Source organism: Octopus sinensis, linkage group LG2 (assembly GCF_006345805.1).
Source record: "Octopus sinensis linkage group LG2, ASM634580v1, whole genome shotgun sequence".
Lineage (NCBI taxonomy): Eukaryota > Metazoa > Mollusca > Cephalopoda > Octopoda > Octopodidae > Octopus > Octopus sinensis.
The window spans coordinates 175,662,368-175,689,131 of NC_042998.1; the positions used below are offsets into that span (position 1 = coordinate 175,662,368).

The 26,764-nt window shown below is 38.9% G+C and overlaps 2 protein-coding genes across 2 annotated transcripts in view; one reads left to right on the plus strand and one right to left on the minus strand.

The window, feature by feature from the left end:
* The window catches only part of LOC115227657 (bridging integrator 3-like), a 38,119-nt gene extending 21,127 nt beyond the window's left edge, over window positions 1-16,992 (minus strand). Inside the window, exons 1-3 of the mRNA XM_036500761.1 lie at window positions 16,946-16,992; window positions 13,796-13,852; window positions 559-607 (exon numbers count right to left, since the gene is read on the minus strand). Coding sequence (XP_036356654.1) covers window positions 559-607; window positions 13,796-13,852; window positions 16,946-16,992 — 153 coding nt within the window. The remainder of the gene's footprint in view (window positions 1-558; window positions 608-13,795; window positions 13,853-16,945) is intronic.
* A 2,824-nt stretch (window positions 16,993-19,816) lies between these two features.
* Window positions 19,817-21,221, plus strand: LOC115229697 (2-aminoethanethiol dioxygenase-like). The gene has a single exon (XM_029800012.2). The coding sequence runs from the start codon at window positions 19,931-19,933 to the stop codon at window positions 20,687-20,689; it is 759 nt and encodes a 252-aa protein (XP_029655872.1). The 5' UTR covers window positions 19,817-19,930; the 3' UTR covers window positions 20,690-21,221.
* Window positions 21,222-26,764: the final 5,543 nt, after the last annotated feature.

Genomic DNA, 26,764 nt, shown 5'->3' on the forward strand with positions numbered 1-26,764 from the left:
GACTGGAACAATTGAATGATTGCATTACAGAATTAATTCTCACCTGTCCTTAGCCTCGGATTAAACATCACTGGGGCATATAGTCATTATAGATGTATTATAGTTATGCTATTTAGCTCATCTCGGTTTGGGGCTGCAGACCCAATTAGCCCTCCATGAGAGCTACTTAAAAGTCTGCATGAAGTGCAGTTTTTAATCTAGTTATATATAAATCATAAATGCAGATCATCAAATTGTATTTTGTTGCAATAATGTATATCTTTTTATTTCATATATGAATGTCAGCTTTCAACTGCATAAGTTGAATCAATCCCTTCTGATCCCACATATTTATTATGCAAAATGCCCTTTGGGGATTTAAATCATTTAAATTGATGAATAGGTTTTTGCTGATACTAAATAAATTTAATGGTTCTCTCATATTAATCTACTCACAGATTCAAAACAATTCTTTGCATTGAGTAATAATGATTTGATGATAATTGATTTAATATACATCACTAATGAACAATGAAAATCTACTTCGATGACAATTGTAAGATTATCAAAGCGACTTACATTCCACAAAGTAACATTTCTTTCTGGTGCAGAAATTTGCCTGAATATTCTGTAAATACAAAAATTCAAAAGAAATTAGCTTAATTCCAAAGAGTAAAGAACAGAATAACTTACGATATTACTAAGATCAGAAATGATAAGAATCTTAAAACTCTGAAATGTTAAACATTGTAATTACAGTGCCCTAACACACACACACACACACACACACACACACACCACACACACACACACACACACACACACACACACATACACACACGCACGCACGCACGCACGCACGCACGCACACACGCACGCACGCACGCACGCACGCACGCACGCACGCACGCACGCACGCACGCACACACATGTAGTTACCAAGCTAGGACCCAAAAGGTGCAGCATCTTGGACAGATGTCTTCTATAGTGTGTGTGTGTATCCTTGCCTTGTAAATGAGCATCACCATCATACAAGCAGTGTTGTTTGTAGCTAGTCTTCCATTTAAAACATGTCTGGCTAAGGGAAAATATTGAATAGAGGTGAGGCCTGGTGGCAGGAAGGCTAGCTGCTATAGAGAATTTGTTTAGGGTTAAGGTTGGGGTTTAGAGTTAGTTTTAGGGTTAGGGTTACATAGATGCGTCGGGACCTCTGTATTTAAGTAGTACCGGCGTTACAATATTACGAGTATTTTGCTTTGTTTTCTTTTCTTACTTAATGTTCGTACTTAAAACAGATCAAGGTTTAATGTGAAATGAATATTTATAAAACATATATTGCTATAACATAATTACTACAGAATAAATAAAATATTTACTTGCTCATTTTCTGGTATTATATTTCCAACCACATCAGTTGACGATGTTAACTCTTCTGCCTATCGTTCTGGAAGTTACCCGTACTTATATCTTCTTTAATCGATATTCTATGTTACTGCTTCAAACATCTGGTAAAACCTAAACGTCACAAAATTCTCCTCGTTTTTTTTACTTCTCTTTTCTCTCCAATCAAATGCATGAAGATACAATTTCACCATTACAAATGAATTATGACACTCCACGCCCAACCAAATATCTATTTAGGTATTCACACTATTGGAGTTAACAAAAAAGAAAGAAAAAAACAACTCGGTTTCAGTCCCACTGCGTGGCACCTTGGGCAAGGGTCTTCTACTATAGCATCGGGCCAACCAAAGCCTTGTGAGTGGATTTGGTAGATGGAAACTGAAAGAAGCTCGTCATATATATGTATGTATGTATGTGTGTGTGTGTGTGTGTGTGTGTGTGTGTGTGTGTGTGTGTGTGTGTGTGTGCATGTGTGTTTGTGTGTGTGTTTGTGTGTTTGTGTTTGTCCCCCCCAACATCGCTTGACAACTGATGCTGGTGTGTTTACGTCCCCGTAACCTGGTAGTTCGGCAAAAGTTACCGATAAAATAAGTACTAGGCTTACAAAGAATAAGTCCTGGAGTCGATTTGCTTGACTCAAGGCGGTGCTCCAACATGGCCACAGTCAAATGACTGAAACAAGTAAAAGAATATACATTCTGGATATTGAGTAGTTAGAACAGAGTTGGTAGCAACTTATTTCGGCTAAGTTTATTATGAACATATATAACGGAGAGAAGCATAAAAAAGCTAACTTGAAATATTTATGCAGGGAAAAGGAAGGGGGATATTAGCAAGTACAGGAGGCAATTATGTTTCAGTATTATTATGATCTCATCAGCGGACTTTGTCATTCATATTTCCAGTCGTTAATGTAGGATATCTGCTAGATACTGGAATCGATTTAGTTGATTATATTTCTTGAATTAAACTTATCTAATTAAATGAACAATACGATTCTCTTACTAAACTACCTTTCTGTTTTGTTTGTGTGCGTGTGTGTGTGTGTGTGTGTGTGTGTAACTCAAACTGATTATCTTCGTCATGTACCTACTATAATAATACTCTCGTGTTTTTCTCCGTCACAACATACGAATGAGAAAGGAAGGGTTCATAGATGAATAAGAAAGGAAGGAAGGAAGGAAGGAAGGGAGGATGGAAGGAAGGAAGGAAGGAAGGAAGGGAGGAAGGAAGGAAGGAAGGAAGGAAGGAAGGAAGGAAGGAAGGAAGGAAGGAAGGAAGGAGGGAAGGAAGGAAGGAAGGAAGGACGGAAGGAAGGAAGGACGGAGGAAGGAAGGAAGGAAGGAGGGAAGGAAGGACGGACGGAAGGAAGGAAGGAAGGACGGAAGGAAGGAAGGAAGGGAGGAAGGAAGGACGGAAGGAAGGAAGGAAGAAAGGAAGGAAGGAAGGATGGAAGGATGGACGGACGGAAGGAAGGAAGGAAGGAGGGAAGGAAGGGAGGAAGGAAGGGGCGATGGCAAACTGGTAGTGGAATGATGGAAATTCTATGGGGAAAAAACCAAAAGGCGTTTCAACTATGTGAGTATGTTTGTATATTTAAAAGGGAGGTATGTGAATGTTTGCGTTTGCGTTTGTGTGTGTGTGTGTGTGTGTGTGTGTGTGTGCGTGTGCGTGCGCGCAATGGAAGTGGGATGGTGAACATTCAACGCTGAAAAGAAAAATCAAACAGCGTTTCAACTCTGTGTGAGTATATGTGTGTACGTGTACAAGAAAAGATAATCGATGTCACATCTCAAAAGACAACTACTGGATAACATTTACAAGTGTATTATTTTGATTTACCATCCATATTGTATCTGTTTTGTTATAAAATAATTACTACAATCACACACACCTACACAAACATATACATATTCAAACTCATTAGAGAAAATAATTATTGCCTGAGTGTATCAAGAATATAAAACAACTGCAGTTGAAAGGTATATTATAAATTTGGTAAGAAAAGAATTATTAAATTAAAACTTGACTTTGTACCTTATTTTTATATAGAATACTACAATTAGCTGTCATTTTTGATGGCACGGGGTCATCTGGTATCTATATATATAAAGATGAGGATGTGTGTGTGTCTGTGTAAATCCCTAAAACTTGAGAACTACACAACCAATTTATTCAAATTTTACACATGCCTTACTTAAGGTCCATGTAGTGTCATAGGCCATAAAAATTTTTAACTTTGTAGTGACGTTATCCAACAGTGCGCGCGCGCGCAACGTCATCTTCAGTTCGCGTGTGTGGGGTTGGAGCCTTCTGGAAAGGCAGAGGGTAAGTGCCCTCTCGCGCATGCGCGAAGACCGGAAGAAGGAAATGATGATGTGGCATTTTAGCTGACAGGAGGCGAGGGAGCGTGAACCTTAACCAAAAAGCGTCCAGAGACACGTAGCAGTCGGCAGAAGGCTGCCCACACCAAATTGTAGCAGACGTGTATTTTCTCCGCTCTCTAAGGACGCCATATTTGACTAGCGCTGTTGCTGCTGAACTTGTAAGATTCTTACAAGCTTTAAAGTTTCAGCCTTGCCACATCCATACCAAGTGAAACCAAATATACCACCTTATTTCTTACTGTTATAAGAAAAATAAAGAGTATATATTTTTACTGTTGCGTTTGTGTTTTTTGACTGGTAGAATCTGGAAATTAAAGGAACGGAAATTGTGAATGCACCCGAGTTGCACCCCAATAGTGCAAGAAGCAACTAATTCCCGTTACAACTTCTTGTCTAGTGCAAGCCCAGAGCAATATCATATCTCTTCCACTGTTTCAGTATCATGTGTCAAAAGTGATAGAATAATATCTCTCTATTGTAATGTCAGATATTTTCACTTTAATACTGAAACTATTAAAGTGACACTATTATCTCACATATATACAGGCATATATACATACAAAAGAGGGAGTGGTGTTTCCACGCAGGAAAACAATATATAGGAAAATGTGTTGTTGAAAATGCACTTAAATTTCAAAAAATCGTAAATCTCTTTTTACTCTTTACTCTTTTAATTGTTTCAGTCATTTGACTGCGGCCATGCTGGAGCACCGCCTTTAATCGAGCAACTCGACCCCGGGACTTATTCTTTTTACATATATACCAAACTAGTTTCAACAATATTTTTTGTTTATCAATGGTAAAAGTGTAAAATTAGAAAAACTGAGTAGTGAAATGCAGAATTAGGTCGGCTGATCGTGAGAATCAAACATTGATCGCTTCGCTAAAAAATGCAGGTAGTATGGGTTATTTCCCTTGGGTTGTTTAAATAAAATATTATTAATATGTAGTAGATAGATGGATCCATTGCAGGGGCCCTATTATCGACTTTTTTCAACAATCTAAGTATGTCACAGATCAAGCATTTAACAACATCATGTAACAATATATCAGTCCGGAGACACAACAAGTCATATACAGTATTTCAAAGGTACACATCACAGATAACGTCACATCAACAAGTCCTTTACTCTTCAATTCACAATGTTCTTTATCGACTACATCGACAGAGTCCTTGACTGTTCTTTTCACTGTTCAATACACCGTGACACATATCAATGCACAAACACATACCTCAATTCCTAATTGAATCTGCCAGTGTCCCATTCCTCTCAATACTGCTAAATCCTCTGTACATATCCCTTCTGTGCCGCCAAGCTTTCTCGCATCCAACTTGCTCCTAAAATTCCAACGCTTCTAAGATTCCATCTACTCGCTCTGACTTCCAGGATCCGACTGTCTTCTTCGAGGACCGCTCACCGACTGCCAAAACCTCACTTCCTTGTCCTGACTTCCACTCCCTCATCTCCCTCTGTTTCTACCGCTCATACCCTCTCTAACTGCCCTCTGATCCTCTACTCTATCTCTATCGCCTGCTGCCTATTACCCTCTCTATCTGCTCTCAGATTCCCTTACTGCCTATCTCTATCCTCAATCTGTCCCTTACTGCTTATAGCCTTTGTATTTGCCCTCTGCTCTTACTCTATCTTTAAGGGGTGTCTAGAATGACCTCCAATCGACTGCACAAGGCCAGAAAGGTCTCATTAATCTCCCAGTAAACAAAGGACCTGTCACTTTTTACCAGACATGCTGGTGCCACACCCAATGTGGGTCACCGGGAAATACTGCACTTAGCCAACTGTAACAATATATATAAATATATATATATATATATATATACGAGGGACGTTCAATAAGTAATGCCTCTGACCCACTTGCAGTTGTTTGATCTAGCTGAAATTTTGCATGTGCAATCATTTATATCTCTATAGAGTAAGTGGCAAATTACAGCTCTGAATTAATTGTGGTTTCTGATTTACAGGTGTTTGAACCGAGTCAAGTGTGAAATGGAGCCTGTTGAGTGTCGAGCAGTGATCCGGTTTTTGTATTTGAAAGGACGCACACCACGGGAGACTTTTGATGAAATGAAAGTAACTTATGGTGATGATGCCCCATCATATGACCTTGTAAAACGCTGGCTTCGTGAATTCAAACATGGTCGGAACTCTGTGGAAACAGCTCCAAGATCTGGTCGCCCCCTTCTGCCATTGATGAGGCATCTGTCCGTCAAGTTGAGGCTGCCATTTTGGAAGATCGACGCATAATTATTCGCCAAATAGCCCATGAGGTCAAGATTAGTACCGGGTCTGTGGAAACTATCATTCATGACCATTTGCATATGCAAAAGGTGTCTGCCAGATGGATTCCCAGGTTGCTCACGCTTTCCAGAAGCAAGAACGCGTCGAGTGCTCGAGGATGAATTTGGAGATGTGCCAAGAAGATGAGTCAAAATTTTTCAAAAGACTGATTATACAGGATGAAACCTGGGTCCATCACGATGATCCAGAGACCAAATCCCAGTCAATGCAGTGGAAACACCGTGACTCACCCCCTCCAAAGAAGGCAAGGGTGCAGCCCTTCGCTGGCAAGGTCATGCTCACAGTCTTCTGGGACCAGGACGGAGTAGTGATGACAGGAGCCTGTTATGCTTCACTTTTGAGGAAATTAAGAGAAGTTATCAAAATCAAGAGGCGGGGCAAGATCAGCAAAGGCATCCTCCTCCTGCAGGACAACGCTCCGGTCCACAATTCGCTTGTCGCCAGATCAGAAGCACAGGCGTATGGCTATGAACTCCTCCCCATCCCCCCTATTTTCCTGACCTTGCACCCTCTGATTTTCACCTCTTCCCAATCATGAAGTTGTTTTTGAAAGGAAAGCGTTTCCCAGATGATGCAGCCTTGATTTCTGAAGTCACGTTGAGGTTGGAGGACCAAGCTGGGTTCTTTTACAAAAACGGTCTCCAGAGCCGCATCAAACGATGGGAGAAATGCGTAACTCTGGGTGGTTCCTATGTAGAAAAAGACTAATAACTGTGCCAAGTTTCATTGCTCTACTGCTATGGGAAGTGGGTCAGGAGCATTACTTATTGAACGCCCCTCGTATATATATATATATATATATATATATATATATATATATATATATATATATATATATATATATATAGGCATATATATATGTGCATATATATGTATATATATGTATATATATATGTATGTATATATATATATGTGTGTGTGTATATATGTATATATATATATGTATATGCATATATATATGTATACATATATATATATGTGTGTGTGTGTATATATATATGTATATATATGTATATATATGTGTGTATGAATATAGAGGTATATATATGTATATATATGCGTATATATGTAAGTACATATATATATATATATATATATATATATAATATATATATATGTATCTCTCTCTCTCTCTCTCTATATATATATATATATATGGCCATAAGAAGTATCAAATGTGGTGTGCAAGAGGGGCGACTGCGCTGGTATGGCCATGTGTTACGTATGAATGAAGACAGTTGTGTGATGAAGTGCCACTCCCTAACTGTAGAAGGAACCTGTGAAAGAGGTAGACCAAGGAAAACATAGGATGAGATGGAGAAGCATGATCTTCGAACATTGTGCCCACAGAGACAATGACAGGAGACCGGGACCTTTGGAGATACGCTGGGATTGAGAAGACCCAGTAACTAAAGTGAGAGCGCAGCCACGCACGTCCAGCCCTGTGAAGAATACTTCTGATGCATCCGGCAATATGATATGCTTGTGAAGACCGGTTGAGTCAAGTAATACCAATATCGTAACTGGAGCCGGTGCCCTTTGTCTGGCTCCCGTGCCGATGGCATGTAAAAGGCACCATCCGAACGTGGTCGATGCCAGGTTCACCTGACTATCTCCTGTGCCGGTGACACGTAAAAAGCATCAACCGATCGTGACAGATGCCAGTACCCCTGCTGTGAAGGTGGTTCATCTGGGACACTTGACAGTACACCTACATCCACCCCATGCAGGTCTTTCAGGTCCTTCGGGAGGATATTGAAGAGCTGTGGGCCTTTAAAGCCCAGGCTGTTGCAATATTTTGTCCTATATCTTGATGGCAAATTTGGAGACTTTGGCACTATGCTGTGACGCCCTGTCGTAGCACTAGTGTAATTCTCGATGTCAAAGTTTGGGATTAGTCCCTCTAGGATCATCCAGATGTATATTATGACATATCTTTCCCCGCTACCCTCTAGGGAATAGAGTCTCAATCTCTTCAGTCTTTCCCAGCGGCTTATATGGCTTCGTGTAGCTTCGTTGGATTGCCTCAAGTTTTGCAATTAATTTTACACTGGTTGGTGACCATGGCTGGGAGCAACAGTCAAAGCGGTTTAGAATAACCATGATGGTCCTCCTCCAGATCTCTCGTTCTAAAAGTTCTAAGAATCCATTCGGTCAGCCACTTGCATTTCATTGCCAACTTAGCAAGATGCACATGGAAGGATGCATCATTATTCATGTAAATGCCCAGGTCTCGCACTGACAGTGTCTCTGGGATTGCAATCCCTCCAGGTCCAGTGCATTTAATTGGTATTGCATTTAGTTTTGCATGCTGATAGCATTAGGCTTGAAACTTTTCAGCATTAAACTGCATGCTATTCTTCTCAGCCCACTTGTATATTTCATCTAACTCACATTGCAGGTGCATAGCATCTTCAGGGTTCTGTATCACCTGTGAGACTTTTGTATCATCTGCATAACTTGTGATCGTGGCTCTCTGTGTGGATGAAGACATATCTGAGAGGGTCATTATGAATAGTGGTGGTCCCAAAACAGTGCCTTGCGGAACACTGCTCACTATTTGTATGTCATTTGAGGTAGTCCCATTGGCTACTACCACCTGACTTTTATCCTTCAGAGAGTCATGCGGCCAATCTCCTAATTTCTAACTATGCCGAGATCACGGATTTTTTCGACATATCATTCCATGATCAACTTTATTGAAAGCCTTTGCAAGGTTGAGATATATCACATCCAGATTTGAGTGGTTGAGCAGCTGTTTCAACACTTAGTCAGTGTCGTAAAAGTTGAATCAGACTGCTTCTTCCTGGTTGGAAACCATGTTGGGTGTCAGTCAGCAAGTCATTTTCCTCAATGAAGGTGATTAGTTTTCTTCTGACTATTCGTTCCATGACTTTCTGATGTGCAAGATTAGAAAGGTAGGTCTGTAGCTTTTGGCCTCTGCTCTGCTACCTCCTTTATGAATAGGGCATATTTTACCTCATTGGGCTTGCCTGGAAGTTTGCTGGTTGCAAAGAAGCTCTGGAAGAGGGTCAGTGGTGGTCTTGTTAGGACTCGCTTACATGCTTCTAGAAGGATTGCTGTGAATCCATCAGAGCCAGTAACTGAATTCGAGTTCCTTTCATCTATAGCCCTTATTACATCGTCTTCTTTTATATTGATGTTATCAATCATCACTGCCTCTGTTTTTGTATCTGCCGTTATGTATGTGTATGTATATATGCAATATATGCAAATACATATATATATGTATGTAGGTATATGTGTGTGTGTGTGTGTATGTATATATATATATATATATAATATATATATATATATATATATATATATGTATGTATGTATGTATATATGTGTTATATATATATATATATGTATATCTATACAATATGTTACATTACTCGGTAGTCAAGATAAAACTCTGAGTTTCAGATGCCGAAGTGGAAATCCACAACACCATCTCTTCGGTTATCTGGCTATTTGAAAACGTTATGAAAAAATACCGTTAAAAATGAAGGGAAATTACTCTGTTATAACTCTGCTTTGCCTGCGTACTTATACATCGCTCGCATTTTTCGTCATAAAAATTATATAAAAATACATAAAAATATATAAAAATATATAAAAATATATAAAATCTTCTTGGGACATAACACAGAAAGCATGTTCTATCCGTTTTCTTTAGGGGACCAAAAACGTAACAGAAATTTAGTCACATGTGGGCATGATCCGAAAAGCTCTGTCCTTGTATTTAGACATGTGGTAGGGTCTAAGCTGCTTTTCCAGATAAGCCATCTCTCCATGTCGCATAAACCGCACCTTCCGCTGCCATTAGTATAGGGCTTACATCTGGCCAAAATCTTCCATTGTATGTTATAATCGACACCTTTATCTCTTAAAGACCAAATATGATTGGATAATTGTGTCGCTTTTCTTTTGTTCCAGTGCCTAAAGCTCAAAGTGTGGTTATTGAACCTGGCCTTGAAATTACCCTCTGTCAGGCCCACGTATTTCTTCGTCGAAACGGTGTCTTTAGTGGTTATAGAGTTTACGGTAGCTTCATATATGATGGTCTTGGACATGCAAGCTCCATTTAGCGGGCACAATTCTTTATTCCTGCATGAACAGCTGTTTTCTTCTTGTGTTTTTTGTATGTTATGATTGATTATGTTTTTAAAATTGGTAGTTGAACTAAAACTAATTTTTAAATTGTGTCTATTAAAGAGTTTCCTATAAGCATGGTTAACTGGAAAATGTCTATCTATCAGTGCTAGGAAATATTTACCTATATTGAAGGCCACCTCGGGTGAGTAAGGGGGCGTAAACCAGATGACCTTCCTATTTCTATTATTCCTTTTCCTTATTGTTGGGCTGGTGATAGGTGTATATTTTATTTTTTCGCTAAAACCACTATCTTTTAAAGCTTTATTATAAACTGGGGCAACGCTATTGAAGATGTCCTCATTAGATGAGAGGCTAGAAATCCTCTTACTAATATTTTTAACTAAATTTTTGAATACTATAGGGGGATGGCATGAACCTATATTAATATAACTTAGTCTATCATTGGGCTTCCTATAAGGCTTATAAATATTATTATTAAGATCTAAGGAAACGTCTAAGAAATTGACAACCGTCAGGTTAGTGTCTATAGTTATACTAAGTCCGAAGTGTTTCATTAACTGGATAATATCCTTCCTAAAACGATCTTGTGCTGGTCCATTTGTATTAGCTGTTAAGGCGAGGGCATCATCTTTGTAGATGGCGAAATGTACGTTAGGGAATGTCTTACCGAAGGTATCTAGGAGAAAGAGTCCAATTAGATCACAGATGCCTGCCCCATCATATGAACCCATGCTCACATCGAAAGCGCCCTCCGTGTCGGTGTTTTTTACCCACTTTGCATTCTCACTGAAAAGTAATGTCTTTCTAGCATGGAAGATTATATCCTTATCATTGGTACTAATTTCTATGAAGTCACTAGCGAAGATTAGGGCTTTATCTAGCAGTTCTTTAGAGATAGAGGCATAAAAATCAACAATATCGAATTGTGTAAACCTCGCTTTTTTCTTATTCTTAATAGCTTTAAACCAGTCTACGACTTCTATACTATTGGACCATTGCACTAGCCTAGTATCGGTCTTAATTTTCGTATTTATTTTATCTAAAATTTCTTTGCTAATAATCCCTAGTTCTGACTTGGCTGGGTTGATAAGCCTACATTTAGGGTTGGAAAGGAAGTTTTCTTTGTGGTCTTTAATAGTAATAAAGGCCTCTTTTAGGGGGAGGGTTTCTATTTTTTATCTAATTTAAGTTTAGCGGCGATGACGCTAGCTTCTTTATTAATTTCGTTATATGTCTGTGCCCTAGCCTTAGTATAATTATTAATGATGCTGTTGTGTAAGAGTTGTGTGTATTTGCTGTTATCTACCAGGTATAAGTTCTTGGTTTTATCCGAAAAAAGTGCTTTTTTCTTGGAGCTTTTTATATGATCAATATCTTTTTTCAATTTATGTTGGAAATTGTTAAAAGACTTACGAAACTTTATTTTGCTCATGATCTTCAGCAGGTCCGTTTCGAAATCTTCCAAGCCTTTAATCCTAGGAGGGAATTTTTTGGATTTTATCCGATAGCAAATGTTTTCCTTGGTGTTTACACAATTCGATATTGTTGATTTTTATGCCTCTATCTCTAAAGAACTGCTAGATAAAGCCCTAATCTTCGCTAGTGACTTCATAGAAATTAGTACCAATGATAAGGATATAATCTTCCATGCTAGAAAGACATTACTTTTCAGTGAGAATGCAAAGTGGGTAAAAAACACCGACACGGAGGGCGCTTTCGATGTGAGCATGGGTTCATATGATGGGGCAGGCATCTGTGATCTAATTGGACTCTTTCTCCTAGATACCTTCGGTAAGACATTCCCTAACGTACATTTCGCCATCTACAAAGATGATGCCCTCGCCTTAACAGCTAATACAAATGGACCAGCACAAGATCGTTTTAGGAAGGATATTATCCAGTTAATGAAACACTTCGGACTTAGTATAACTATAGACACTAACCTGACGGTTGTCAATTTCTTAGACGTTTCCTTAGATCTTAATAATAATATTTATAAGCCTTATAGGAAGCCCAATGATAGACTAAGTTATATTAATATAGGTTCATGCCATCCCCCTATAGTATTCAAAAATTTAGTTAAAAATATTAGTAAGAGGATTTCTAGCCTCTCATCTAATGAGGACATCTTCAATAGCGTTGCCCCAGTTTATAATAAAGCTTTAAAAGATAGTGGTTTTAGCGAAAAAATAAAATATACACCTATCACCAGCCCAACAATAAGGAAAAGGAATAATAGAAATAGGAAGGTCATCTGGTTTACGCCCCCTTACTCACCCGAGGTGGCCTTCAATATAGGTAAATATTTCCTAGCACTGATAGATAGACATTTTCCAGTTAACCATGCTTATAGGAAACTCTTTAATAGACACAATTTAAAAATTAGTTTTAGTTCAACTACCAATTTTAAAAACATAATCAATCATAACATACAAAAAACACAAGAAGAAAACAGCTGTTCATGCAGGAATAAAGAATTGTGCCCGCTAAATGGAGCTTGCATGTCCAAGACCATCATATATGAAGCTACCGTAAACTCTATAACCACTAAAGACACCGTTTCGACGAAGAAATACGTGGGCCTGACAGAGGGTAATTTCAAGGCCAGGTTCAATAACCACACTTTGAGCTTTAGGCACTGGAACAAAAGAAAAGCGACACAATTATCCAATCATATTTGGTCTTTAAGAGATAAAGGTGTCGATTATAACATACAATGGAAGATTTTGGCCAGATGTAAGCCCTATACTAACGGCAGCGGAAGGTGCGGTTTATGCGACATGGAGAGATGGCTTATCTGGAAAAGCAGCTTAGACCCTACCACATGTCTAAATACAAGGACAGAGCTTTTCGGATCATGCCCACATGTGACTAAATTTCTGTTACGTTTTTGGTCCCCTAAAGAAAACGGATAGAACATGCTTTCTGTGTTATGTCCCAAGAAGATTTTATATATTTTTATATATTTTTATATATTTTTATGTATTTTTATATAATTTTTATGACGAAAAATGCGAGCGATGTATAAGTACGCAGGCAAAGCAGAGTTATAACAGAGTAATTTCCCTTCATTTTTAACGGTATTTTTTCATAACGTTTTCAAATAGCCAGATAACCGAAGAGATGGTGTTGTGGATTTCCACTTCGGCATCTGAAACTCAGAGTTTTATCTTGACTACCGAGTAATGTAACATATTGTATAGATAAATTTCCTCTATTTACATAATATTGAGGTCTCTTTCTTTCTTTTGTTATCTTACCGTTTTATCAATATATATATGTATATATATATTTGTAAAAAAGAAGTTTGAAAACGCCACTATATTAGATAAATTTTAATTTTACATGTTTCGGTTCTTGAAAAAACGAACCTTATCAAAAAAAAATTATTATAAAAAGTATAATGGAACAGTTCATAATTGTTACATACATTCAATAGAATCCATGCTATATACATTCAATAGAATCCATGTTCTTGAAAAGACGAACCTTATCAAATATATTATAAAGAGTATAATAAAAAAATCCATAGTCGTTCCTTACTGTTTTGTCGAGTGTAGTGGAGAAGTTTATTACAGATTTTACCTTGTGTTCCAATGTAGTGATTCTTGGTCGTCGTCTGTTGGTCGTAATTTTGGTAACCTTGGTGGTGGTTGGGGTTATATCAGCTAAGCTGTGGCTGTGACAGCAGCAGTAGCCGTAGTAAAGGGCTGTTGATTGTGGTAACAACAGTGGTCGGTTCTCTGGCACTGTTCACTGACGTCATATAATTCCAAACCAATCAAAACCAAGCTTCAACGAATATAAGGAAAAGACCCATAACTGTATCCTGTTAGGAAACCAACCAAGCAGAACGACAAGCTTGAGCACGGAAGAAAAACGTCATCAATTTTTTAACGCATCAAAATCAGATCTGACCCATAACTGTATCCTGTAAGGTGGCTAACCAAGCAGAACTTTGAACTCCCAACTCGCATAAACAAAGATCTTATAATAGAAGGACTTAGATTTATTTTAGAAAACAATTACGTTATTTTTTACAATAATTTCTACAGACAAAGATCGGGAACAGCGATGGGCACGCGTACTGCGCCTTCTTTTGCCAAACTAGTGATGGGATACCTCGAGAAAATACTCTACCAGATAACACTCGAGAAATATGGAAACACCTTCTCCACCTATATCCAGAACAACTGGAAAAGATACCTCGACGACTGTTTTATCCTCTGGAATAAAAGTATAGAGAAACTTGAGGAATTTAAAATACTATTAAATGGAATAAATGATAATATACAATTCACGATGGATCATAACGAAGAAGAATTACCATTTTTAGACATCCTCATTAAGAAAACCGGCAACAAAATAGAGACAGATATCTATTATAAACCGACAGACTCCAAACAGTACCTACCCTTTGATTCATGCCACCCACGACACACTAGAATAAATGTCCCTTTTTGTTTAGCTAGAAGGATTTGCATCATAATATCAGACACAAACACCCGACACACACGTCTCCAGGAACTTAGAACCACACTCAGAAATAGAAACTATCCACAGCCCCTAATAGACAGTACAATCCAACGGGCACTTAAATTAAGTATAGAAGACCTGAGACAAACAAAACCAAAAAAGAAAGAACAATTAAAAACCCTTCCCTACATCTCTACACAGAACCCACTTAACAATGAGGCCTTCAGCACCATACTACAAAGCACATCCCTACTAAAGGGAGACCCAAAGATGAACCGGATCCTCGAAACACACACCATCATTAAAAGTAAACGGCAACCAAAATCCTTGAAAAGAATTTTAACGCAAACTAAACTGCACTCAACATCAACCACAAAACCAGCAGTTAGAAAATGTGGAAGGCCCAACTGCGGAATCTGTGTCATCTTGGTAGAAGGTTCAGAATTTATACTAGAACAAGGCCATCAGTTCACCATTAGAACAAACTTCACCTGTGCATCAGAAAACTTAATTTACGTCTTAGCATGCGCAGGCAGCAATAAGCAATATATAGGCCATACAAAAAATAGCTTACGTAAAAGGATGGTGGTGCATAAATCACAAATTAGAAACCCTGAATACCGGAAAATACCGGTCAGCGGACACATAGATAGATGTGCTGCAAATGAAAATCCGAAATTTACAACTTACCCACTTTACAAATTCAGTGACAGCGTAACCTTCACTCAACGCCAAAATAAAGAACTTTATTTCATCAAAAAATTTAGACCAAGTTTGAACACCCTGGGCCAGGAATATTAAAACAAAACATTGGTCTTCCGAAAAAAAAAGAACGAAATTCTACCACAGCCACTACGACTGCAACCATCGTGGTCACTACCATTACTGCAACGATCAACAGCCCCCTACTGCTACTACTGCTGCTACGGCCACAGTGAGAGAATTAAAATAGTGGAGGTGGGGGAATTACAATTTCTCAGATCCTTAAACAGTCACTCCCGCTAGCAGTGGTAAGTCTTAGGGAAGGATGAATTTATAAAAAGATTTTTTCTTTGCGTGCAGATCTGATTTTGATTCGTCAAAAAATTGATGACGTTTTACCTCCGTGGTCAAACTTGTCGTCCTGCTTGGTTGGTTTCCTTACAAGATACAGTTATGGGTCAGATCTGATTTTGATTCGTTAAAAAATTGATGACGTTTTTCTTCCGTGGTCAAACTTGTCGTTCTGCTTGGTTAGCCACCTTACAGGATACAGTTATGGGTCAGATCTGATTTTGATTCGTTAAAAAATTGATGACGTTTTTCTTACGTATGGAAGTATTTATGCATGTATGTATGTATGCATTTATGAATGTATATATATATATGCATGTATGTATATACATACATATATACATATATATATATATATATACAAATGTATATATATATATATATATATATATATACATACATATATATATATATATATATATATATATAATATATATATACACAGGCATGTATATGTACATATATACACATATATATATATATATATATATATATATACATACATATATACATATATATATACATACATACAAATATATATATGTGTGTGTGTGTGTGTGTGTGTGTGTGTGTGTGTGTCTATGTATGTATGTATGTATGTATGTATATATGTATGTATGTATGTATATAAAGTAAGAAATGGGGTTAAATGCAGGTGTTATTCAAATCTTTATACTTCCGACATATGTTTCGAAGAAAACATTGATATTATTCCGGAGGGAATAAAATGATGTAAAACAATACAATCATCTCGTCAGGGGAAAAAAAGAAACAAAACACATCAATAAGCCATTTTAACTGAATGTGGCTACCACACATATGATTGGCGTCTACGCCAATTGGTAGCAGAATGGGAGAATTCCCAAGTCTGCGAGCCGGGGGTGGTGACGTTGATCAGGAAGGACCAGAGCAAGGGGAACGAGATGGGGAACTTCAGGCCCATAACTCTGCTGAACACAGAGTTACAGATTTTGGCCAAGGTGCTAGCAAAAAGGTTGGCGCGGGTCGTGGACAAACTTGGGGAAGCGCAAACCTGCGCTATCCCGGACAGGACGATCCACGACAATCTCCAACTTATACGCTACTCCTTTGAGAGGGTGGGGAAGCTTTCTGGCACGGTGGGGGGCGCTGGTACATTTAGACCAGTCTAAGGCATTCGATAGGGTCGACCATCGGTACTTGGCGGCGGTCCTCGAGAAGGCTGACCTGGGCCCGATCTTCCGTGGTTGGATTGCTGCGTTGTACAGCGACATCGAGTCCGTCGTAAAAGTGAATGGTTTCCTTTCGAAGCCATTCAGGATCGAGCGCTCAGTGCGTCAGGGGTGTCTCCTGTCCCCGCTCTTGTATGTACTGGCTCTCGAGCCATTATTGCGGAAGTTGGAGGCACTAGGGGGCGCACCGCATGATCTATGGTGTGGAAGAGGAGCTACGGCGTATGCGGATGACATCTCCATCATCGTGGCGGATGAGGGCCAGCTTCCAGTGGTGGAAGAGGCTATCAAAAGTTACGAGGCGGTAGCAGGAGCAAAGGTTAACAAGGACAAGTAAATTGGTTTGCAGCTCGGCACCTGGAGGGGCAAGCCGATGCCGTCCAATAACGTCGTGGGGCGTTGGACGGAAGGTCCTGTTAAGCTTCTCGGAGTCTGGTTCGGGCCAGACCTCCGGATCGAGAAAAATTGGAGGGAGGTGGCCAGCAAGGTGAGTGCTCTAACCCAGACCTGGTCTGGGCGGGCGTTATCCTTGCTAGGAAAGGCGGAGGTGGTGCAGATGATTATGGCATCGGTTATCACCTACCGTCTGACCGTGGTGCCTTGCCCCGATTTGTGGCTGAACAAGTTGGAGAGAATCCTTTTCCGCTTTTTGTGGAAAGGAGGAAAGCCACTCGTGAAGCGCTCTGTCTGCTGCCAGAAACCGCTAAAGGGTGGGCTAAGGATGCGAAAATTCGCGTTAAGGTTGAAGCACCTCTGGCTTTACCTGGATGGAGAGCAGGTGTGGTCACCACACGTTCGGTTCTACCTCCCGCAATTAACGACCTTAACGGACATAGGTAATTGGATCAAGCAGAGACCTAGGCTGAGGGACTGGCAATTGGAGTGCCACCAGGCACCTCAGCTACTCTTTCGGGCGGCCAATGCCGGCAATAGGAGTTCCACCGCGGATTTCTATAGTGGGTTAGTGGAGGTTAAGTCCGAAGATGCCTTGGGGGAGACCCTGGGCTATGATGAAAATCAGTTGATTAACCTGTTCCGGAGAACTTTCGGGCCGGGGTATATGGACAATTACCAGAAATCTCTGGCTTGGCAGTGCTTCCGTGCGGCGTTACCCGTTCGTGATAAACTGTCAAGGCACGAAAGTGCCGTCTCGCCGACATGTCCGAGGTGCGGGTAGGACAGGGAAACCGTCTTGCACGCATTTGTGGAGTGTCCGGAATGAACGAGACTGATAGTTTTCGCAGAGCAACTGTTGTCATCGATGGGAAGAGGATAGCTATCAGCTGAATCTATCATCGAGATTGTGCCGACTCCTTCCCTTAACAGGGAAAGGAAGGCTTGCTTTTTCTGCGTAGCAGCCATACTGAAAGAAACAGCATGGAAGACGCGTGTGAGAGGCATAGTGTCGGGCACCTTTCAATCCGGCCAGGGGTTGGTTAACTTTTTTAGTTACCACCTTAGTAATAAGATCAGGCTGGAGAAAAGGTACCTGTCACGAGACAGATTCATGAGAAGATGGAAGCCTGTGGCGAGGAAGCTGGGAGTGTTTGGCACCAGGTAAGTGGAAGCCAAAAGCAGGAAAGGAAAAGCAAGGGGTCTACCTTGGTGGTCGGATGCCTATCCTTCAGAGAAGCCATTACAAATCTCATTTGTAATGAGCAACGCTTAAGTCAAAAGTTATAAACATATTTATTAAATTATTGTATTTTTAAATTGTAAATATTTTATCGCTACAGCTACTTCACTCTTTTATGTTTGTCTGTTCTTGTTCGTCCCCTCTTTGTAATGCCTTCATGGCAAATATTTATGAAATAAAGTAGCTTGCTTACGAACCACATGGTTCTGGGTTCAGTCCCACTGCATGACACCTTGAGAAAGTGCTTTCTACTATAGCCTCGAACCGACCAAAACCTTGTGAGTGGATTTAGTAGACGGAAACTGAAAGAAGCCTGTCGTATACATGTATATATATATATATATATATATATATATATATATATATATATATATATATATATATATATATATATATATATATGTATGTGTGTGTGCATGTTTGTGTGTCTGTGTTCGTCCTCCCAACGTCGCTTGACGACTGATGCTGGTGTGTTTACGTCCCCGTAAACTAGCGGTTCGGCAGAAGAGACCGATAGAATAAGTACTAGGCTTACAAAGAATAAGTCCTGGGGTTGATTTGCTCGACTAAAGGCAGTGCTCCAGCATGGCCACAGTCACATGACTAAAACAAGTAAAAGAGAGTAAAAGATATATATATATATATATATAATTATTAATAAATACATATATAATTATTAATAAATATATATATATAGTAGCTTGCTAACCAACCACATGGTTCCGGGTTCAGTCCCACTGCGTGGCAAGTGTCTTCTGCTATAGCCCCGGGCCGACCAATGCCTTGTGAGTGGATTTGGAAGACGGAAACTGAAAGAAGCCTGTCGTATATATGTATATATATATATATATATATATATATATAAGTGTGTGTGTATATGTTTGTGTGTTTGTGTTTGTCCCCTAGCATTGCTTGACAACTGATGCTGGTGTGTTTACGTCCCCGTAAACTAGCGGTTCGGCAAAAGAGACCGATAGAATAAGTACTGGGCTTACAAAGAATAAGTCCCGGGGTCGATTTGCTCGACTAAAGGCGGTGCCCCAACATGGCCGCAGTCAAATAACTGAAACAAGTGAAAGAGTAAAAGAGTAAAGAGAGTATATATATATATATATATATATTATATATATATATATATAGAGAGAGAGAGGGGGGAGTGAGAGAGGATAGAACTAAGGGACTTAACTTACACAGTGTTCTTTTTTCAAGTTTCACCGTATTACCTCCCCTAAGCTGGTCTACGTGACTGCCATTATTAATATTGATAGTCACAGACGTACTGGTTTCTCTCCGACGTAACTAATCCAGATTTGTTGTTGGCGCCAACGCAGTCCGATTGTTAGAATGGCGTTACTGATTCAAGAGGTCAGTAAAGCTGCTCGTAGGGCCTTTTCTGGCAGTCTGAAGGAGCCCCTGTTCCAGGAAAAGCTGAACGAACTTGTTAAATTAATGAACCAAGTAAGAGGAAGGGATCTTAACTTTAACCCAGCTTTAACCGAAAGAAGCAAAAACAATAATGCTCCGGTCACATACATTCATATTTTTGAAGACGAAGTGTACAGTATGGGGATATTTGTCTTGAAAGAAAACAGCCGGATTCCTTTACATGACCACCCAGGTATGTTTGGAATAATTAAAGTCATCCATGGAACTCTGTCTCTCGAATCATTTGATGAAGTACCCGTTTCTTCAGAACAACCTACCTCTTCCGCTTCCACTACAGCTACTAGCTTCAATAATGAATTTAAGAAATTTCTCAGAGATTACGACAGGACACCAAAACCATTTTTGGAGGTACCCAAAAAGAAAGCATCCGTGAACGATGATTGCTGTGTGTTGTCACCTACAAAAGGTAACCTTCACGAAGTTCGACCCGATGGTGGACCCGCGGCCTTCCTTGATATCCTGGCTCCGCCCTACGATACGGACTCTGATAGGAGATGTAATTATTACGAAATAACCAAGGGGCATTCGCCACCTAGACCACTCAGTCAACCAGAGGAGAGTTCTCAGAAAATATCATGGCTGGTTCAAATTCAACAGCCGCCTGACTTTTGGTGCGACGAGTCTGATTACAACGGCCCCGAAATACCTAGCCATTAAGGGGCCTCCAACGTATCACTTATTAATGTTGTCTTTCCCCTTTCCAACATTCATGTATTGTTTGTCTGACAATGGTACATGAACACCCTTCCTCACATCACATTTATAGATGATGTATTTTATTAAGGTTAAGGAATTTCCTCTTGTTGGGGTTTTGCTTTACACAGTTTATGTTTTTGTTGTGTTTTGCTATTCTAATAACAATGAATGCAAAACATTTTGGTGCTTATGAAATGACATTAGTAAATAACAGTATGACATGTCAGAAACAGTTACTACCATACACATACATTATATATATATATATATATATATATATATATATATATATACACATACACACACACATGTATACATATACATGTATGTACATATATTTATCTTCACATACACACACACACACATATGGTGACCCTAGAGTTTACATTAGTTTAATTTTCCTCAAATACCGTTTTCCATTGTTACATTGAATGTGTATGTTTATAATGCTCGTGTGCATGTATATACACATGCACCTACATGTTTGTGTGTGTATATAGATATATCTATATCTATCTATATATTTTATATATGTATATATATATATATATGTCTATATATTTTATATATATATATATATGTCTATATATTTTATATATATATATATATATATATATATATATATATATATATATATATATAAACGCACACAGGCACGTATGAGTATGTATATACTTACGAATGAGTGTATATATTGTTTCTTCAGGGCGGAGTCTCATAAAATAGTCGATATATAAAAATGAAAGCAAACAAGCCTTTTTAACAAGTAAAAAAGCATATCTTCGAAAGATATGTTACGTACAAATGTTTGTTTTACGAAAGTGAAACTGATGTAAACTCGAGGATGTCTCTCTGTCACTCTTTCTTCTTTCTTTGTCTCTCTCTCTCTCTCTCTATATATATATATTTATACATACATATGTGTGCGTGTATACACATATATTTACACGCAGATGCCATTTTCAGATGGAACTATATGCGCCTTTATTGCTCATCACATGAATGTCATCATTTTTCACTCCGAATGAATATGTTAAAAAAAGAAAGGTAAAGGTCATTTATGCATTCCTCTCTCCTCGTCTGTCTGTCTGTCTGTCTCTCTCTCTGTCTCTCTCTCTCTCTCACACACACACACAATAATGTATGCAATATTATATATAAAAATTTTCTAAATATCTTGCATAAACCTTTTACATATTTCTTGTAATGGTTTATATTGTAATAATTGTTTTAAAATCGAATTTCATCCGGAACTTTTGTGTAATATTTATTTATTTACATTTAAAATCACACATGGTTCCATTTAATGAAACATTGAAAATAAAGAATACAGAACCTTTTCCTAATTCTTCAACTGATATACTCTTACTCATTACTCTTTTACTTGTTTCAGTCATTTGACTGCGGCCATGCTGGAGCACCGCCTTTTTAGTCGAGCAAATCGACTCCGGAACTTATTCTTTGTAAGCCCAGTACTTATTCTATCGGTCTCTTTTGCCGAACCGCTAAGTGACGGGGACGTAAACACACCAGCATCGGTTGTCAGGCAATGCTAGGGGGACAAACACAAACACGCGCATATATATATATATATATATATATATATATATTATATACATACATATATACGACGGGCTTCTTTCAGTTTCCGTCTACCAAATCCACTCACGAGGCTTAGGTTGGCCCCAGGCTATAGTAGAAGACACTTGCCCAAGGTGTCATGCAGTGGGACTGAACCCGGAACCATGTGGTTGGTTAGCAAGCTACTTACCACACAGCCACTCCTGCGCCTATGAGATTTGATTCTGTTAAATATTGTAGAATATTTCCTGATTGTGTATAAATTTAATTGTTACCTAATGAAAATGAATGGCAGATGATTTAATGATTCAAGCAGCCTGACCCTTCTCACCAATTTCTTGGTATCAAATATATAACTACTATCTTTGGGTATATCTGGTGATACCTAATCCAGACAGCCAATCGAAGGAGAAGGGCTTTCTCCGTCCGGGTTGCGGATCCGTGGAATAAGCTGCCGGACGAGATAGTGAAGATGCCGACGACCGCTCGGTTCAAAGTCTCTCTTGACCAGAAATAGCCTGAACTCTTTGGATGAACACCCTCCCTGTACATAATTCCATGTCCCCCTACATGGCCTTGCTTTTTGCTTTTTGAGCTAAAAAATTAACTTAACTAAGATGCATGATGAACCAGCCGCAATTGTTTGAATTGATGATATGGGCTAGACTCAGTAACCCAACACTATATTCCAACATATCGTTACTATTATTATAATTTAATTCAGGGATTTAAAAAAAATTTAATTAGATCTTGTATAGTGTTAGGTTTTTAGCAAACTGAGTTCCCAAATACCTCTTGTAGAAAATATAGAAATATGTGGATGTCATTTAATTCAATACCTTTTCCTTAAAATTTTCAATGTGTGTGTGTTTATAAAGAACCCATTAATAATTCCAAAGCAAGTTGTTGGAATCAGTGCAGACTGTGGAAAGCATGGCTAAAGCTTTCATTGTATCTAGTTGAATATCTTGATAGCTGAATATTTTCAGAAGTGTATAAAAAAGGTATTGGGAATTATTTCAGTTGACTGTCTCCCTGCACACCAAAACTGGCCTTGCAAGACATTTTACGGAAACCTTTTATTTTTAAATGTATTTAGTATTTTAATCTTGAATTTAAAAATCCACATACATGTCATGTAATTGGTATTTTGGGGATAATGCTTAGCTCAATTCATCCTTGATCAAAGAGACCCATTATCAAAGCCATTCTAGTCATGCCCATCCTTACTTTTTGTATAGCAGACATGTGGCTTTGGAGGCACTGAGTTGGATGTGTGGTAAAGAAGCTTGCTGTCCAACCATGTGGTTAAGGGTTCAGTCCTATTGCACAGTACCTTGAGCAAGTGTCTTTTACTATAACTCCGCACAAGCCATGTGTGGATTTTGTATGTGAAAACTGAAAGAAGCCCAATGTGTGTGTGTACCTTTGTCTTGACATCATGTGGTGGTCTTAAATGAATATCACTGTCATACAAACAAGTTTATTCCCAGTTTTGCAGGAAAATCATTACCTTGTTAGAAAATGGATTAGAGTTGCTGTCAGGAAAGTTGACATTTGCTGTTGAAAATTTACCTCAATTTCTGTCTGACTATAGAAAGGTGGATGTTAAATGATGATGATGGACTGCATTGTACAATGTGGTATTCCTTACTTAAGATGGTGTGATTTGAGGACTGCAGTTTCTAGCAGGTTGAGTTGTACAAGTCTGAACTTGAATTTTTACGAATGGTAGAAAATTTTGTTTAAACTTTGTTACAACAAGCTTACATTATCTTTCATCCATCTAGGTCAGTAAAATATCTACCATTAAAATGCACACAAATTAGTGTCAAATCAGTTTGGTAGCTTTAATGTCATTGTTCAACTTACAACAAATAGCAGTCAAATCTCATTCAAATCATACTCTTGTAATTTAAAAAAAATGTGTGGTATAAAGTTTGCATCTCAGCCACAGTTTTGAGTTCAGTCCCACTGTATGGCACCTTCAGCAAGTGTCTTCTACTATAATCCTAACCCAGAACCAGGGAAAAGCCTACTGTATGAATGTATGTATGTATATATATATATATATATCATCATTATCATCATCATTTAATGTCTGCTTTCCATGCTAGCATGGGTTGGACTATTTGACTGAGGACCAGCAAACCAGATGGCTGCACCAGACTCCAATCTGATTTGGCAGAGTTTCTACAGCTGGATGCCCTTCCTAACGCCAACCACTCCGAGAGTGTAGTGGGTGCTTTTATGTGCCACCGACGTGAGGGCCAGTCTGGCGGTACTGGCAACGGCCACGCTCAAATGATGTTTTTTACGTGCCACCTGCACAGGAGTCAGTCCAGCGGCACTGGCAATGACCTCGCTCGAATATTTTGTTTACATGTCAGTAAGGCGACGCTGGTAATGATCATGCTCAAATGCTGCTTTTTATGTGCCACCGGCGCGGAAGCCAGACAGATGCTCTGGCAGTGATCCCGCTCGAATGGAGCTGTTAGTACTCCACTTACACGGATGCCAGTTGTCATATTTGGTTCGATTTCGATTTCACTTGCCTCAACAGGTCCTTGCAAGCAGAGTTTTGTGTCCAAAGAAGGAAAGGTACGCATAAATGGGCTGGCTACACCTCTGGTAAAGGCCACAATGTCAAGGCAAGGAAACAGTATCACACACTCATGTACATATATATATATATATATATATATATATATATATATATAAAATATTATTAGAGACAAAACCACTATTTTGCAAAACAAACAAGGAAAGACTTAATCAATACATAAAATTTTAATAAATAGTCAATAAAACCGCCACTACAATTGTTTCTTGTCTTGATCGACAATCTTCAGGTGGACTTCAATAAGTCAGTTTCAAATTTGAAACTGACTTATTGAAGTCCACCTGAAGATTGTCGATCAAGACAAGAAACAATTGTAGTGGCGGTTTTATTGACTATTTATTAAAATTTTATGTATTGATTAAGTCTTTCTTGTTTGTTTTGCAAAATAGTGGTTTTGTCTCTAATAATATTTTATAATATTTTACTATAAAATTGGATTTAATCCTAAATCTGATTTTTTTCCCTGTAAATTTGGATTTATTCCCTAATATTTATTATTATATATATATATATATATATATATATATTGTGGCCTATGCCAGGGGTGTAACCAGTCCACTTATGCATGCCTTTCCTTCATTGGACACTAAACTCTGCTTGCGAAGACTTGTTGAGGCAAGTAAAAGCGAAATCAAAATCAAATTCAATGACTGGCATCCGTGCTAGCGGAGCGTTAAGAGTATCATACGAGTGAGATTGTTGCCAGAGCAACAAGCTGGCCTCCATGCCAATGGCACATTAAAAAACGCCATTTGAGCGTGATCGTTATCTGCATTGCCTTACTAGCACCTGTGCTGGTGGCACGTGAAAAACATTCAAAGCGAGGTCGTTGCCAGTGCCACTGGACTGGCTCCTGTGCAGGTGGCACATAAAAAGCACCATCTGAGTGTGGCCGTTGCCAGTACTGCCTGACTGGCCCTCGTGCCGGTGGCATGTAAAAGCACCCACTACACTCTTGTATAGTGGTTGGCATTAGGAAGGGCATCCAGCTGTAGAAACATTGCCAGATCGGATTGGAGCCTGGTGCAGCCTTCTGGCTCACCAGCCCTCAGTCAAACCGTCCAACCCATGCCAGCATGGAAAGCGGACGTTAAACGACGACAGCAATGATGATGAATAAAGAACTTCCAGTTTCCAGATATTAAAGATTAATGATGTGTCTTGATATCCTTATGTATTATATTGGTCAGTTGATTATCTTTTGAAGCTTTGAAGAAAACTACTAATTGAAATCATGTTCTCTGGGATAGCCAACGTCGCCACCTTCAGATAGGTTGCATACTTTTGTTTCTGAAACAGAAATTGAAAAATGTTCTACTATTCTTCTGAGTAGTGGTAGATATTTCAGTTAATAAGCCAAATATACATTTTATAAATCATACATATCATCATCTGGAAAAGACTTTCTAACTAGAAAGGGTATGGCCTGGTCAGCCTGTAATGACATGCATAAGATCTGGTCATCAAATCTAAGTAGAGACTTCATACTTGAAATCTTCAAAGCCACAGTCGAACCAATTCTACTATATGGCTCAGAAACCTGGACGTTATCAAAGAAGCTTGAGAGGCGGTTGGATGGAACCTACACTCGCCTCCTTATGAGAGCTCAAAATCTCTCGTGGAGGCGCCATCCAACCAAAATGCAAATATATGGGAAACTATCACCTGTGTCATCTCTTGTGAAAGGTAGGAGAGTCCAGTTTGCTGGACATTGTTGTAGAGCTGAAAAAGAAGTAATTTCTACTCTTCTCCTCTGGAAGCCATCTACTCGCAATACCAAAGGGCGCACACTCTCCTACCCTGATGTAATCTCCAGGGATACAGGCATCCAG